At 34.8% G+C, this 18,071-nt stretch overlaps 1 protein-coding gene across 2 annotated transcripts in view; it reads left to right on the top strand.

The window, feature by feature from the left end:
* The window catches only part of DYNC2H1 (dynein cytoplasmic 2 heavy chain 1), a 244,420-nt gene that overhangs the window by 18,813 nt on the left and 207,536 nt on the right, over window positions 1-18,071 (top strand). For both annotated transcript variants that reach the window (XM_081152801.1, XM_081152800.1), the window contains exons 14-25: window positions 2,278-2,430; window positions 3,036-3,134; window positions 4,439-4,578; window positions 4,662-4,890; window positions 5,775-5,902; window positions 9,885-10,000; window positions 10,634-10,761; window positions 14,047-14,196; window positions 15,397-15,602; window positions 16,654-16,809; window positions 16,899-17,013; window positions 17,204-17,374. In XM_081152801.1, coding sequence (XP_081008927.1) covers window positions 2,278-2,430; window positions 3,036-3,134; window positions 4,439-4,578; window positions 4,662-4,890; window positions 5,775-5,902; window positions 9,885-10,000; window positions 10,634-10,761; window positions 14,047-14,196; window positions 15,397-15,602; window positions 16,654-16,809; window positions 16,899-17,013; window positions 17,204-17,374 — 1,791 coding nt within the window. The remainder of the gene's footprint in view (window positions 1-2,277; window positions 2,431-3,035; window positions 3,135-4,438; window positions 4,579-4,661; window positions 4,891-5,774; window positions 5,903-9,884; window positions 10,001-10,633; window positions 10,762-14,046; window positions 14,197-15,396; window positions 15,603-16,653; window positions 16,810-16,898; window positions 17,014-17,203; window positions 17,375-18,071) is intronic.

The raw sequence follows: 18,071 nt of genomic DNA, 5'->3' as shown, positions 1-18,071 counted from the left end.
GTATCTGTTCGCTGAAGCATCAGATGATCCTTATACACAAGACGTACTTTTCCATGATCTCCTGATTTTATTTATTTATTTTAAAAGAGAACATGAGTATATTTCAGTGCACAACTTCTGTACAGCCAAAAATTAAAACATAGTAAAATGATACCAAAAGACATGGCATTGAATTTGGAACGCATGACAAATGATTAACATCTTTAATCATGAATGAGCACTCGTGAACCAGTAACAGATACAAATTTAAGGTTTATTTGCTCTTTATCGTGCTTATTGAAATATCCACATGTGTGAAATTAGGAAAACCCACAACAGGTTTAGCGTATATGTTACTATGTGACTGCTAACTTTTTGCAGTCTACATTTCTAGTCTTCATAAACACGAGATATTTGAAAAATTATGTAGAAGAGGAATGTACCCATTTATTCTTTTATTTGAAAGTGGATTACTAGCTGCGTCATGGCCCTCAAGACTCCCCACAGGTTCTGAGATTTGTTAGGACTCACAGGACCCCACCAGGGTTTAGTTGTATCACAGCAATAATTTATTACAATGAGAGGTTGCAAAGCAAAATCAGTGAAAGGAAAGGTATGGGGTGAAGACCTGGGGCAACCGGGTGGGAGCTTTTAAGAGTCCTCTCCTGGTGGCGTCACATAGGGCATGATTAATTCTCCCAGCAAGAAGTTGTAACACAGGGAATCATTGTCATACTGGGGAAGACCATTAGAAACTTAGTGCCTAGGTTTTTATCTGGGGCTGGTCATGTAGGAATCTTCAGCCTAGTATGTACCCAAATTCCAGGCTCCCAAAGAAAGTCAGGTGTTCAGCATAAACCGTATTGTTTAGGTACAGTGAGCCACACTTAAAAGTTAGTGTGGTGGGTACCCTCCCAAACTCCAATTTCCCAAGTGCCTACCAAGGGCCAATCTTTTAAGCAGGCCTTTTAAGGGATAACAGTCAGACTTGCTTTGTCAACCCTTTTTTGCACATTAGTACTCAGACTTAAAATTAACTAGAAACTATGAGATTCTTTATAATTTTCTGGCCACTCACTATATTGTAGAATATTGGAGGGACTCTGTTTTCATATTCTCAAGGAATACAATGTTAAGTTGTATGTAGTAATTACCAATAAATGCTTTTGAACTGATTCACAGAGTATTTTATCGAATTTATTATATAATTGTTTAGTTTCACTTAGTCATCACCTATTTATTGAGGGTCTTCTATATTCCAGAAACTTGCTATGTCTTACCATTTACTACTTCAAGTGAAGTATAGAAACCTTACGTTTAAAAAAAATATATTTTTTCATTGATTTTAGAGAGAGAGGAAGGGAAAGGGAGAGAGAGAGAAACTTCGATGTGAGAAACATCGATGAATGCCTCCTGCACGCCCCGTACTGGGGATCGAGCCCACAACCTGTGCATGTGCCCTGACTGGGAATCGAACCAGTGACCTTTTAGTGCTTGGGATGATGCTCACTGAGCCACATGGGCCAGGGCTAGAAACCTTACTTCTGTTATTACTCTTGACCCTCTCTCCTCCTATGTATTTGTCATATATGGAGCACCACATCAGATGGTGTTATAAAGTGTTTCAAAAATCAAATGTGATTTAAGAATCTCATAAGAAGCAGGATAGTTCAGCCCATCGACCTTACTTTGGCAAGGAAGTTTGAGTACTGCCTGCTTTTGCCCAGCAGGGGATGGAAGATGAGCCCTCCACTTGGTCTCACTGAAATATCAGAGAGGGGTGGTTTTTCCATTTGTGTTGGCTGGAGTAGGCTGGGTATTGCTAAAAGGGTTTTTTGTTAGCCTACTATTTTCCTAGTCCTTTGGCTAGAGGAAATAGGCTTTTTCTGGAGCTTTATTTGTCTGTCCCTATGGGTAGTTCCAGGTTGGAGGCTTCTCCGGTGTCCTTTCCCGGAGATATGGGAGACAGTAAGGAAACCAGGTGTCCTGTTGCTTCCTTCCCAAGGTTTGTCAGCTGTCTGTCTTATTTCTACCTTTCACTCTTCCTGTGCTTGTTTGTTATGCTAAGTACAGGGTTTTTTACTTGTAAGAGGGAGAACCTGGAAGGAATGGGGCCTAACCCTAACCCTAACCTACTCAGTGTTGGCCAGATTGCCTTATTTATAAAATAGAAAAATTATATATGCACTTTTTATTGCAGGTCGGTGTTAGGAATTATTGGATTTATGATATAGAATATTGAATTTTTTGGAAAAAAGTAATGTATATAAATACTGAATGTCATATGTTGTACTTCAGAATTCAAAAGCAGGAAGTGGGGGAAAGTCACAAATTACTTGGGATAATCCTAATGAATTAGAAGGCTACATTCAGAAACTACAGAGTGCTGCTGACCGACTTGCCACTGAGAATAGAAAACTGAGAAAATGGCACACTACATTTTGTGAAAAGGTATACTTTATTTATAAACTTGAATAAGCTATGAATAGTGTTGTTTAAAAGTAATTAGGATATAATTTTAAATAACTTCTTATTTGGGAATAATTTGAGACTTAAAGTTGCAAAAACAGAGTTCACACCCTTTGCCCAGCTTTCCCTGGTAACAACTTATATAACCACAGTATAGTTAAAATTAGGGAATAAGCTGTGTTTGAATTTTGCAGCTTCTCCACTAATGTCCCTTTTCTTTCAAGGATCCAATCCAAGATCCTACCTTGCATTTAGTTGTTGAGTCTCTGGAGTCTCCACCTCCGCAGTCTTTGCTTGTTTTTCATGACCTTGAAACTTTTGATGAGTGCTTGTCGGTTATTTTGTAGAATATCTCTAGATTTGAGTTGTATGGTGTTTTCTCATGATTAGATTAGGGTTATGCCATTTTGGCAGGAACACCACAGAAGTGATCTTTTGCCTTTCTCAGTGCATTGATCAGGTATTGGTATGTCGTATTTTAGGTTGAGTTAACCTTGATTACTTCCTTAAGGTGTTGTCTGTCCAGTTTTTCCACTGAAAAATTACCATTTCAGGTGATACTTTGAGACCGCTCTCATTTTTAACAGGTGGTAATTCTTATGAATATTGATCTGCTTCGGCAGCAGCAGCGTTGGAAAGATGGATTACAAGAATTGAGAACTGGCTTAGCAAGTGTAGAAGCACAGGTAAAGCATGTTTTACTTTGTGTCTACACTTTGAAATATGGCTGTTTCAGGATGTGAACATATGATTGCTGTAAAGTTTTAAAAGGCTATTTATAAATCTTTACTAATAAATTCTTGATAAATTTAGAATTTCACTGAATTATACATAAGGACCATAAAGTAATAATGCATTTATATTTGAAAATATTAAAAGTTTCTGTTTATCTTACGGAATGCCAAATCCCTCAATTCAGTTTATAGTTTCTCTGGCTTGGTGCTTAAATGTCTACCATTCATTAGTTTTCTTTTAGGTAATTGTGACAGCTGTAGAACAGAAAGTTAAGTTTAAGTAGAATCCTAATGATTGAAATAACTTTATATCAGAACTTTTTCTTTTTTTGGGTAAAATTTCAATTCTTTATACATTTTGATACGAGATGATGTATATACAAAAGTGGCCAGCACATAACCTGCTACATAGTATTGAGATCTTCGCTGAATGTGAGTTAGGTGTCCTACACATTTACATATATTTTTCAGTTCTTCGAACTTTATGAAAAACAAAAATTAAAGTATTAGATTGATATGCTTATTTGGAAGCAAAAGACTATGTAAGCTATCATGAGCACTCTAATTGAAATTTAACATGTTTTAAAATGTGGAAGGATTACTTAAGTGTGAGAAGGGAAGAAGAGAGCTATGCTTGGTGGGGGCTTGGAAAAGGGCTAAAAGGTCCTGAAGAAACTTGTCCTGTTGCCTTTATCGTAACAAAGTCCAATCATAAAGTCTATTTGTACTTATAACTTAATTTTTAATTTTTTTTAATCCTTACCTTGGGATATTTTTTCCACTGCTTTTTCAGAGAGAGTAGAAGGGAAGGAGAGAGGAGGAGAGAGGGAGAGAAACCTCGATGTGAGAGAGATACTTTGATTGGTTGCCTCCCACATGCACCCCGACCATGGGCAGGGAGTGAACCCACAACTGAGGTACATGCTCTTGACCAGAAATTGGACCCAAGACCCTTCAGTGTGCAGGCTGACACTCTTACTACTGAGCCACACTGGACAGGGCTATAACTTAATTTTTCAAATTTTACAGATTTTTTTTGTATTCTATTTATAAACATGAAAATTAGAGATTTTCTTATTTGACTCTATATAAACTAGCATACTGCAAGTAGCATTTAAGGAATTGTGTGTTTTAAGGTAGCTAAAACAAGTTTTTTTATTGCTTATAATTTTACATCATGTGATATGAAAGTATTAACTGAAAACCTCATTCTACTACCTAATTTTTAAATAAAAGATGTAAATATAACATATTAGGGATTCCAAGCAAGTGACATGCATGCGTGGAAACTGCACTGGAATCATCAGCTGTACAAAGCTCTGGAGCATCAGTATCAGATGGGCTTAGAAGCACTTAATGAGAATCTGCCAGAAATAAATATTGACTTAATGTACAAGTAAGATTTTTTGAAATCCAGTTTACTTTTCAATCTAAAATTTTCTAATAATTTATATTATAAAGTTATTTATTTTCTTGCAGACAAGGACGGTTACAATTCCGGCCTCCTTTTGAAGAGATCCGGGCTAAATATTACAGAGAAATGAAGAGATTTATCGGCATTCCTAATCAGTTTAAGGGAGTGGGGGAGGCAGGAGATGAATCTATTTTTTCTATTATGATTGATAGAAATGCAAGTGGATTTCTGACTATTTTCAGAAAAGCAGAAGATCTATTTAGGAGATTGTCAGCTGTTTTACACCAACATAAGGTATGGAACATGTAATTTTCCATCCTTCTGTTATAACATTTCATCTGACTGACTGAAATAGTATTAAATGTCCAAACCAATGGTGCATCTTGTGTGGCATAAAATGAAAATACCGCAAACCAGAGAACCAGATTTGAGGATTCTTGTACAGGTAGATTTATGCCACAGAAGATTTATGTCTTTGACTGTTTGAAGATTGATAAACTAGCTTTTTAAATTTATTTATTGTTTTGTCACCTTAGAACGTGACGTGACTCTGTTGTGTCAGTTTTAACTCCTTTCAGGGAAATATTTCCTTTTCTTCATTCTTTGGAACAAGAGCAGCCCGTGGAGGGAGGCCTTGAAGTTAATGAAATCGAGATGATGAGATGATTAAACATCAGACTTTTGTTTAAGTGCATCATTACCACTAACTTTGAAGATAAACCCCAATTTCACTCATCGCTCATTTATATTGATCCTGAGACTATGACTAAAAACTCAACCAGTTTTTTAACTGCCACTGCAATGCTTCTGCATTTTAAATTTCCAGAATCAAGTGAATATGAATACTTTCAGATGTGTAGCTTGTAGTGGCTCTTGGCTTAAAAGAAGTGAATCTATCTTAGCATACATCAAATTGATAAGGGGATATCTGAAAGGCTTTTTTTTAGTCTCTTCAAAAAAGTTTTATGATCATGTATTTTTATATTGTCATTTTCTCCCTGTTCATTGTTTAGCTGACACAGTAATGATTGTATTTACATACTTAAGTTGAAATTTACTTACAATTACACTTGTCCCGTTTTATTGGTTGGACCCTAATCTCTATTAGTAGTTGGACCATAGACTTTAAAATGTTAATTTATTAGTTTTGTTTCTTTAATAACGTTTTTTGTTCTTAGGAATGGATTGTAGTTGGGCAAGTTGATATGGAAGCTCTAGTGGAAAAGCATCTCTCTACTGTTCATGATTGGGAAAAAAATTTTAAAGCACTGAAAATAAAAGGAAAAGAGGCAGAACGACTTCCAAGGTATGAGAAGTTGAAGCACTATCTTCATGGACTAGAGCATCTGTGCCGTGGGAGAGTAGGGTGCCCTCCACTTAGGGCAAGAAGTCAAGTCAGTTTCATGCCTCTAGAGCTCAGCTGTGACACTGAGGCTCATCTGAGTGGGCATTGCTGACACTAAGAAGTTGCTCCTCTATAGGCTCTGCTGGCTGAACCCATTGGGTGGACTAGGCTGAGGGAAGAGTCTTCTCTACAGCTCTGACAGGAGGGTCTAATATTTGATATGACAGGCACAGCCTAAGAATGGTAAGAAGCTAACTGCTGACAGCATACTAGACGGTATAAAGCTAATGACATTGGACTCTGCTTTTGTGCTGCTGTTTCCTCTCAGAATGCCCGGGGAGGCACACGACATAGTGCTGCATCCAGGATTTCCCTAAATGTGGAGGAAACCTCTAAGGGGCATCTCAGAACCCAGCTACCTGAGAATATGTCCCCCTCAATATCTGAAATTCAGATTCCTGGAACCCCTCTTTGTAATAAGCTCTGTGAAAGGCCCTGTTTAATTGTGCATTTATTATCTATAAAAGATAATAACCACTTTCATTAATTCATCTGCTCATTCTTTCAGTAACTATTTGGTGAGTATTTATAGTATGTAAAATCTTTTCCTGTGGGAGTACAAAGATGAAGACAGAGTAATCAAGTATATTTGATGATTTGGTCAGGTACATGGGTTATGAGAGTGGGCTCTGGAGGCCGATGGCTCTCATCAGCTGCATGACTTTGATAATCATTTAGACTGACCCTCCATTTCCTTAGCTTTAGAACAGTTACAGCTGTGGTATTTATCGCACAGTGCTTTGAGGATTAAATGTGTGATTTGCATATAAATTACTGGCACAGTAAGTTCTCAATAAATGTTAGTTGTTGTTAAATGTTGTTATTAATACCAGAGAGAATAATTTACATTCTAAGAGACTGAACTAGGCTGTGGAGGCATACCATCCATTTGGGGCAAAATCAGGGCACATTTTAAGATAGAAATGTTTGAACTGGGATTTTGACAGGCAGAAATGAGAACTGGAGGTTAAAGCACAGCCTCTTGGAAAGGGATTCATATTCTGAAAACAAGAAGCTGGTTCATTGAAAATTTGATTATTGCTAATTTTTTATTAGGGACTAGAGTTTATACTCCTGGAAAGGAGTGATAGGCACAGGCAGGGGTGGGTAGTTACAGATTTGGGAGAGTCTTACACTCTAAATTTGGGAAATTGGATCCTACTCATGTTAGAATGGATAGCTGGTGAAGGTTTCTAAACAAATGTGTGTCGATATCAAAGCTGTACATTAGGGATATTAATTTGGTAATAATGACGTGTAGTTGAATAAAGAGATCCTGGAGGAAGAGAGCTAAGTCTGTCATCACCCAGAAGACCAGGAATAATTAATTGATTTAAGTTGTTGGACTTCAAATGGGGAGGAGGAATTATTATGAGGTGTTAGAAGAATACTGGTTTGAAGTAAGGAAAAGGTAGTGCTCCTGTAACGTTTGTATATGAGGTTTCTAACCTCTGTTGGATACTGTCCTTGATCCCAGTCTTGACTATCTTGTTTGACTTTATGCTGTGACCTGACTGCTTAGACCTCTACTGTTCAACCCTTACTGTAGACAGCTTGTCTCTTTTTGCTTTCCTGCCAAAGCTAAACAGAACAAAAAGAATTTGTCTCACATTTTTTTTTTCATTTTGCTGTTTCTTGCTAATAAATTAACATGTATTCATCTAAGTTTATATATAATATGTATATATACACAAACATATGTGTATAAACATATTTATTTTATGGATAATTTTTGGATATATGCTAGATGCTTAGAAAAGCCATGTTTTCATGATACTGTATTAAGAATATAATTTTTGGGTAGGCTTTCTATGGTGATCCCATTCTATCTATGATTGAACAGAGCCTCAGTTGCCTGCTATCAATATTTTCAAATGAGAGGTGAATGTTAGTCATCTCTACAAGATTCTGTGGTCAGTGAGCACAACTCTGCTTTATCATATTACTTTATGTTAATTCATTAGTAATATATAGTATACTATAATTTTTTAGGTTTACCAAAATCATCTATCTTCATGTATCAAGTATTAGAAATCTTAACACTTTATGTGTGAGGATTTCAAAAATCACACAAACTTTATGTATCAGGCAAAAATTGGCTCTTATATGAGTTCGTTGTTAAGAACTGGAGTTTAAATCTCTCCAATTAGTGGGTGATTGAGAATAAATAAATGAAGCTTTAAAAGAAAATTATATGTAAAAAATAAAATTGTGAGAATTTAACACTTGTAACTTGATTTCTAAGACTATTACTTGGCTTTATATTTTAAAAAGGGCAAGTAGCTTTCTAAATAATCTTTGTGACTAAAATTAGCAGACTTTTTAAACTATAAGTTAAGCTAGGTAGGAGATTTTCCTCAGACGAACAAGTCTGATTTAACTCTGTTTGCTTACAATATTCTAATTTGCATTGAGAATACCTTGCAAAGAATTAGTGTTCCTAAAAATACATGCCATTTTTTCCTGATTATTAAAATACTGGATTTGTTTTATAATTTAAAAAAAAAAATTATATTTTGATTAGTGTTGATATACAAGACTACTAATTTCAGGTGTACAACCCAGTGGTTAGACATTTATATAACTTAAAAAGTGATCATCTTGATAAAACCAGTACTGACAGACACCATGCATAGTAATTATAATATTTTTGACTAAATTACCTATGCTTTACTTTACATCCCAATGACTATTCTGTAACTACCAATTTGTACCTGCTAATTCCTTCATCTTTTTCACCCATTTTGGACATACTGGTACATATACTTAGAAAACTTGGATCATACCGTATCCTGCTATTTTTAGTTAATACTATTTCAGTAGTATTTTGCCATGTTATTACCTAGTTCTCAAAATTGTGATTTTCTGTTGTTGTGTTGGTAACCCTCACCTGAGGATATTTTTCCATTGATTTTTTTTTTTTTTTTTTAGAGAGAGTGGAAGGGAGGGAGGGGAGAGAGAGAGAAAAACAGAAACAGAGAAATATCGATGTGAGAGAAACATGTTGATTGGTTGCCTCTCACATGTGCTCCGACCAGGGTTAGGGATCGAATCTGCAACCCAGGTATGTGCCCTTCACTGGGAATCGAACCTACAACCCTTTGGTGCATGGGCCAGCACTCTAGCCACTGAGCACACTAGTCAGGGCAAAAATGTGATTTTTAATTGTATGGATATACAATAATTTATTCAGCCATTCCTACATTTGGCTTATTTCTATTATAATTTGGCTCATTCACTATTATAATTAATACTATATAATCTTGGCGTCTGCCCTGAAAATTTCCTTAGGATAAATTTTGAAGGTGAAGTTATTAAGACAAAGGGTATGCCTATTTTAAAATTATTTGATACATATTGCTAAATTGCTTTTCACAAAAGTTGCATTGTTTTATACTGCCAATAGATCTGAGAGCACTCTGTTTGCCCACACGATTGAACATATGAATTAACAATTCATTACATTTTTGTCATTTCCATAGGTATAAATGTTACCTATCCTTATTTTCTTTCCCTTACTATTTTTTACTCTTTGCAGGATAGTGAATATATTTTATAAGTATTTAAAAAAATATGCTACATGCTGTGACAAAAAAAGCTTGTGAATATTTAAATGTATCCATGTTGCTACATAATTCGTAATTACTGCCTTTTGTATAAACATGGATGATTAAAACTGTAATATAACAAAATCAATGAAAACATCATACTAGTATATGTATGGCATTTTTTCCTAAATGAAATCTAAATGTGCTTAAAGGTCATAGTAATACTTTGGAGTTATATTTGAAAGTGTATTATACAAAATGATAATATTATAATGAGAATCTTTTCCTCCAGTTACTCTTTTTCTTGTTAAAATGTGTACATTGGCATTTTTCAGTGCTGTCAAGGTGGACTGCTTAAATATTAATTGCAGCCCTGTGAAGACTGTGATTGATGACCTCATCCAAAAGTTATTTGATGTGCTGGTTCTTTCTTTGAAGAAGTCTGTCCAGGGTAAAGACATTTTTATTTTTATTTAATTTTATAGATAGAGGCATGTAGTTTGATAGTTATGAAATATGAATCCCAAAGGTGACTAAAATCAACAGATACAGAAAGTATTATGAAATAAAATGTGCTTAAAAGGATAACTTCAAGAAAGTAGGAACTAAAAGATCTAAAAATTGAAGGCATTTCTATTATTTGCAGACTGAGCTGGTATCAGTTTGTCATGTATGTTAGAGAAAGGTAGGTTATTCTGGCATAATGTGTTTCTCCTTATTTCTTCAAATGACTACTATTTTCCAACATATTACACTGTTCCTTGTTTTCTTTATACTGAAGATGTTTTAGCATATTATTTAAATGACTGAAAACGTTCAGTCATTTTGAGTAAAATTTACTAAGAATGCGTAAGTTTTAACTTTTCACTCAAAATTTTAAAGTACAGTGTGAAACAACTGAACTTTTATGAGAAGAAATTTCTTTGCTTATTCTACATTTTGAAATTATGTTTTATGAAAGCAAATTATAATTTAGGGTTTAATGTATATTTGATTACTTCTAATACTCCTTGACTTAGAAATTATGTAATTGAATATTTTTGGTAGTAATAATATTTCTTATATTTTAATGTTTCCTATTCAGCTCATTTACATGAAATTGACACATTTGTCACTGAAGCTATGGAAGTCTTATCGATTATGCCCCAGTCTGTGGAAGAGATAGGTCATGCAAATGTGCAGTATAGTAAGCTACAGGAACAGAAGCCAGAGGTGAGAATCACAAAGTAAATTTTAAAATTTGTTTTTACTATACTGGAAATGTTTAAATTAGGCAGTTTTTTGGTGGTAATTTAGAAATATCATAATTTCAATATTATAAGGACATCCATATAATCTGGTCCAAATGGTCAATTCATGGTTGGACTCTTGGTGCTATGCTGGTATAATGAAACAGTAACAATAATGTGACAGTGAAAAAGAAGGATTTTTTACCCTTTGAGACAGCATGGGTGGACTTGGAAATTGTTGTGCTAAGAGAAATAAGCCAGTCAGAGAAAGACAAGTACCACATGATATCACTTTTATGTGGAATCTAAAGAACAAAATAAACTGATGAACAAAATACGTCCAGAGGCAGAGATGCATGGAATAGACTGAGAGCTCTCAGAGGGGAGGGCGTGGGGGTATGGGGAGAGCTTATATGCGTGTATGTGTAACCCATGGCACAGACCGCAGGGCAGTGCGGGGGGGGGGGGCTGGGTGGAGGAGGGTGAAGGGGAGGGAGTGGAGGATGCCTGTGATGCTGTCAGCAATGAAAAAATAATGCGTGTTATCGGCTTCAGAAAAATTTGCAGTCTATTTTATGATGTGGTATTTAGAGTAAGACTAAATTTAAATATGGAGCTGAATTAGCAACATGCACACACACATACATTGGAGGAGCTCATAATTCATAATTAGAGGCAAAGATGACAGAGTGGTAAGGATTCATAACAACAGTATCCAGAAAGGTAGAATCCAGAAGAGGCAACCCAAAGTTTTATGGAACATATTATGGATGATTTTGGTTATGTTTAGTGGAAGAAGGAGAAATAATTCAAATCAATGCAAACTTGTATGTGTCTACTATGTGATAGACTTAACATTATTGAGAGTTTAAAGGCGAGTGAAGTAACATACCTTCATGGTGGGAGGAATTAGAAACAATTTTATGATATAGTAGGCTTAAAGGATAAATGAGGGCTTAAAGGCAAATAAAAAATGTACTTGTCTAGTAGAAGGAATGAACTAAAGAAGGAATGGAATTATGAGCTGTGGCAGTTAGTTAAAGCACGGAGGCATTCATTCATTTGACAGATATTTATAGATCACTAGATGTATTCCAGGCAATTCCAGGCATTGCGCTATGAGTAGAGGTTGAATCTGTGAACTTGCTCTGTTCTTATGGAACGCCCATTTGTATGTGGGGGAGGAGAGGGAGAGGGAGGAGGGAGGGAGAAAGGGAGAGGGAAGGAACGAGAGAAGCGAGAGAGCAAGTATACTGGGGGAATGTTACTTAGGGTAGGTGGTCATGGGATACCTTCTGAGAGAGGTGACACCTGAACTGAGACCTGGAAGGTGAAGAGCCAACCACTGTGAGATTTGGAGGCAGATAATTTTAAGTAAAATCAATAGCAAGTACAAAGATATGAAGGTAGAAATGTAGCTTGTTATACTCAAGGAAGAGATAGATATAAATATTGTCAAGAAAGCCATTATTACTCAAGAAAGAAAATGGTATGAGGTGAAATTGGAGAGGTATGCAAGGGGCAGGTTATGAAGGTATCTTCAGACAATCATAAGGAGCTTGTTTTTTTCTAAGTGTAATTGAAAGTCCTTAGAGGTATTTAAGCAGGGGAGTGACACTGTGTGGTTTACAGATTGGAGTGAGATAAAAGTATGAGAGTCTAGTAAGCAGGATATTGCAGTCGGTAGATGAGAGATTATAGAAATTTGTACCATGAACCAGAGGCGATGGAGAGAACTGGAGAAACTGATATATTTTAGAGTTAAAACCAAGATCTTCTGATGCATAGATAGAGAGGGGTTAGAGAAAGGGAAATAAAACATGTCTCTTAGGTTTTTGGCTTGAGCAGCTGGTAAGCTAAGGGTACCATTTACTGACATGAGGATGAGTAGGAAGGTGTTTGGAGATTGGATGCGGTGGAGACTGAGATGTCAGGTAAAAGTTGATTGAGGAATATGGAATTTAGAGTAAAGACTCGAGATATAAATTTGGAAGTCATCTTTATATCCATGATATTTAAAGTCAGGGGTTTGGACTAAGACCATCTGGTTGATAAGCAAACAGTAGAGATTATAAACTATTGTGAGTATTCAGAAATTTAGAGTTCAAGCACATTAGGAGGCAGCAAAGGAAACAGAAAGAAATGGGGGGAGCATGAAGCATATCACCAAAATACTGAGAGAAATTGGTGATGTATACTGGGAACAGCATGCAAGGCAGGAAGAAGTGACAGCAGTCAGTCCAAAGAGCTAGGCAGAATCTAGGTCATGTGAGCCACATCAAAGGTCTTAAGCTGGATTTTGTGGACATTGGGGAGTCCTGCTGGGTTTTTAGGAGCAAGATGTTAAGAATTGTGTTTTGATATGCCCCTCTGTTGGTATGTGGATTTGAAGGAGTAGGAATGGAGGCAGGTAGACTAGGAACTTTTTGTAAAGTCTTTACAGGTTAACCTAAGTTCTGTTCTCATGTAGGAAATTAGAATCTGACTTGACTTTTTCTCTTTTCTTACTGATTTTTATAGTACAACATGGTTTCTTGGTCCATTGGTTTTCTCTGTTTCTCAGATGGAACTGATCCTGCTTAGGGAAGCATACTGGTCATTGAGATATATTGAATTTGTTGTTGTCTATTATGTAAGCACAGTGGTTTAAAAAAATCTTTCTATGGATATTATTGCTTTGTTGATTAGTAAAAGTACAAGTATTAACTTATAGGACACTTTACAGTGCTTTAAAAGACTTAGAAGTAATTCAAGCAGTTTAGCATTTATTCCTAGACCCTGACTGTTAACAAACTGCTAACTGTACACAACTCAGGACCTTTCAAGTAGAAACAGAGCTTAATTTTACCTTTTTTCATGGCTTTTCTTCCTGTATTAAGTAGGGTAATATAGTTAACTTATGCTCTTAGATACTCATTTCAGTTCTTTCAGAATCCTTTTTTAGCATTTTATGCATGGAACATTTATAAGAACTTTACTTTGAACAGCTGTAGTATTGTCTTTATGGATTTTCGGTTTCATTCAATCTCATATTACCACTTTTATTCTCTTTATTTAACGTCTGATGTCAGAGTGCCTCAGTTGAGTTTGTATGTAATAACAATAAGTAAACATTAGAAACTTTACATCCAGGAATTTAGCAAATTATTTAAATGCAAATCTTGATTTTTAAAAAAACAAATCATGAAACAAATGAAAATTAATGGAATTAAAAAAAAATGGATAAAATAGGTTTTTTTATGTGTTACTTTATTTTTTTGACCTTTAGATTTTGCCTTTATTTCAAGAAGCTGAAGATAAAAACAGACTTTTACGAACTGTGGCAGGTGGAGGTTTAGAAACAATTAGCAATCTGAAGGCTAAATGGGATAAATTTGAGCTGATGATGGAAAGTCACCAACTTATGATTAAAGATCAGGTAAGAACCTTTTAATCATTTTGTTGAAATGGAAACTTAATTTTTTTTCACTTAAGATTTCTTGCACTATAGCTCAGGTTTTTAAGAATTTTATATTGCTGATGAAATTGACTTCCCTTGGTACTTCTGTATAATGAAACACTTTATGATAATCATTTCACATATTTTATCTTCACTGCCTGCTGTTCAAGAATGCATGTAATGTGCCCTGGCTGGTGTGCCTCAGTGATAGAGCATTAGCCTGCGCCCTGAAGGGTCTCAGTTTGATTCCTGGTCAAGGGCACTTATGGGTTGCAGGCTCGTTCCCAGACCCTGGTCCGGGCTGGTGAGGGAGGCAAGCAATAGATGTGTCTCTCTCACATCAGTGTTTTCTCCCTCTCTCTCTCTCTCTCTCTCTTTTTCCCCTTACCCTGCCCTTCTATTCTTTCTAAAAAAAAAAAAAAAAAATCAATGGAAAAAGTATCCTCAGGTGAGCATTAACAACAACAAAAAGAATGCATGTAATGTTATTTTCAGACTTTCTTATGAATGTATTTTTTTACTGACAGTGTGTGGTGTCTTTTAAGGGTACAACCTGGAAGTTGCACGTATCTATTGTACTCATATCCCATGGACCAGAACTTAGTCTTAGGCCCTTTAGCTGTATGGGAGACTGGGAAATGCCCTCGGGTAGAACAACTGGCAGTCATTAAACAACCTTTTTAAAAATTTTTAATATATCTTTATTGATTTCGGAGAAAGAGGAAGGGAGAGGGGGAGAGAGAGTTGAAACATCAATGATGAGAGAATCATTGATTGGCTGCCTCCTGCATGTCCCCTACTGGGGATTCAGCCCTGACCGGGAATTGAACTCTGACCTCCTGGTTCATGAGTGGAAGCTCAACCACTGAGCCATGCTCAACTGCTGAGCCACACCCTTTTTTTTTTTTTAAATCACATTACCTTTTTGCTAGTGAGTGCTGTTAATCACACGAATGATTTTCTAATGATGATGTTTGTGGATTATCTCTTGTAAATTAGTGGTCTAACTTTATGCTTTTGAATTATTTTTTTGCACTTGAATTCAGTAATTAAAAACTACCATGTGACAAGTTGGTATTGATAATTTTTCACTTAAATAGAAAATGGAAATAAAAATGTGAAAATAAAGTGACATTTTACTCTGAAAATAAAGTGACATTAAACTCTGTTGGCTTATAGGTTGAAGTGATGAAAGGAAATGTGAAATCACGTCTTCAGATCTATAATCATGAATTGGAAAAATTTAAAGCTCGTTGGGACCAACTAAAGCCCAGTGATGATGTTATTGACACTGGCCAGCCAAATACCCTTGATGAAAGTGCAAAGTTAATAAAAGAGAAAAAAATTGAGTTTGATGATCTTGAAGTCATAAGAAAAAAGCTGATGTATGTTTTTTCTTTAAAACTGGTAGTACTCATTTTAAAAAAAAGTCTTATATTTATATATTAAGTTAGTAATTTTCATGTTTCTCTTTATTCCTTCCCTTACAAACTACAACAGTTTTAAAATATAAATAATAAGTGTTCACGCTACTGCTTTCCTAGGAGTTGTGGTTAGATTATATACGGATACTAAGAGAAAAGCAAATTCTGGTGAGGTCTAAAAATAGAACAGAAAATTAAATTTATTGAAACGTTAAATTAGGGAGTTGGAATATTTACTTTCTGTGATATTATTTTTTTAAAGTGATATTATTTATTTTTTGTGATATTTATTTTGTGATATTTATTTTTTAAAGTGATAATATTTACTTTCTGTGATATTATTATTTTTTTAAAGTGATATTATTTATTCTGTGATATTATTTATTTTTTTAATATGTACAATTAGTGGAAAATTACTTTCAGAGGCTCTAAGGAAAAAAATGAACCTAGCAAAATAATAAAAAGAGACCTCAAATTAAAAATTTATAGTTTTATGCTATAATGATACAGGGTATTAAATTTGAGCATTGTTTTAGGTTTGAGCTATTTAAGTAAATGTAGCATAAACTAATTGCTTTCATAGGTGAGTAGAAGTTTTAGTACCACATTTATTAAATGGCATTATACCAAGTAAATGAAAGGTATCTTATATTCTAGAAGCTAACCATTTCAATTGAGAATATTCTCAGATTAATCCATAAATATATGCAATTCTGAGTATTAATTACATGTTATATATAATGCACATAAAGTATATTTATATCTATTACCAACTTCACTTTGACTCCTTTGTAAATGCATATTAATGAATTTAGAAAAGCTCATGCCTAAGTAAAATTCTCATGTAAAGTTGTCATGGTCTCCCACTGTGTACCTCTGCTATCAAACACACATGCTTACAACACACACACACATACACACACACACACAGAGAATAGAGATAAATCATACTGATATTTAACAGTTTTCCTTCTTTTAAAATTTAATGCTATTTCACTATTTTTTTTAATAGTGATGATTGCCATCATTTTGGACTAGAAGAGCCCAACTTCTCTTTGGCATATAGCATCTCTAAAGACATTGAGAGCTGTGCACAAATTTGGGCGCTTTATGAAGAGTTTCAGCAAGGATTTCAGGAAATGGCCAATGAAGATTGGATTACTTTTCGGTTTGATTAATAAACAATATTTAGATTTTTATAGTTTGGTAATGCTTTTTGGGATGCAAGTTTTAAGATGGGTTTCTGGTATTTTATAGGACTAAGACATATCTGTTTGAGGAATTTTTGATGAATTGGCATGACAGATTAAGGAAAGCTGAAGAACATTCAGTAATGACAGTGAAATTACAATCAGAAGTTGACAAGTATAAAGTAAGATAGTTTTACTTATTCTACTATTGAAAAATGATCTTGGAACTTTTATGTATCTTTTTATTATGTAGTGACTGAATAAGATAAATAATTAAAATTTTTACACCTAATAATCATAACAGTAAATAAAAATTTGCATTTTGCTCACTTATGTATACTATCTATCTTTCTTTTTCTTCTTTTATAACAGGTTGTAATTCCTATCTTGAAATATGTAAGAGGGGAGCATCTTTCTCCAGATCACTGGCTTGACCTTTTTCGTCTACTTGGCCTTCCTAGGGGGACTAGTCTAGAGAAATTATTGTTTGGTGATCTTCTCAGATCAGCTGATACAATTGTTGCCAAAGCTTCAGACCTTAAAGTAAGAATCACTTTTATAAAAATCTCACATATCTTACCTTTGTTAGCATGTGGTTTTGCTTTATGTGATTTTGCTTTGTATTTGGTTATTTAATAAAACAGAAAGTTAAATTTTTTTCTTCCCTTTAAGTTGTGGTAATGTTCCATTATTCCAGCATTCTTTCATTAATAATACATCTGAATATATCTAGCACTGTATATGGGAGTCGAGAAACAATCATATAAACAAACCCCTTCTTTGAGAGAGAGAAAATGTCTTACTTTAAGAAGGGAGTCAGCTTTAATAGAAAAGTGAACCAATACAAATTATTTTACACGTAGTACATTTAAAATCATGAGCTATATTATAAATAGAAGGTAAGGGATACAAAAATTCAGAGAGATAAACCAAGAGCCAATTTGCTACTCAGATTTAGAAAAGGTTTCAGGTAAAAGTAAAATTTGTCACATTGTATCCTAAGTGGCAGACTTTCTATGTTGTGTTCTGCCATTTAATATAAAAATATTGTTCTGTTTCCTATCTAAAATATATGTTTGTTGATAACCCTGGAGCATATTTAGATGATTTTGAGGTTATAAATGCGACTCCTGTAGAAGATAAATCTGGAATGACTGCTAATCACGTTAGGTGTATCAGAACTTAAGTTAAATAAAGTGTCTGAGGTATGCAAAACTTTAAACCAGATTGTTTTGTGTTT

The sequence above is a fragment of the Miniopterus schreibersii genome (assembly GCF_964146895.1).
Source record: "Miniopterus schreibersii genome assembly, chromosome: 12".
NCBI classification, from domain to species: Eukaryota; Metazoa; Chordata; class Mammalia; order Chiroptera; family Miniopteridae; genus Miniopterus; species Miniopterus schreibersii.
Note: the sequence above shows the minus strand (reverse complement) of the source record. Positions and strands in the feature narration are given on the sequence as shown.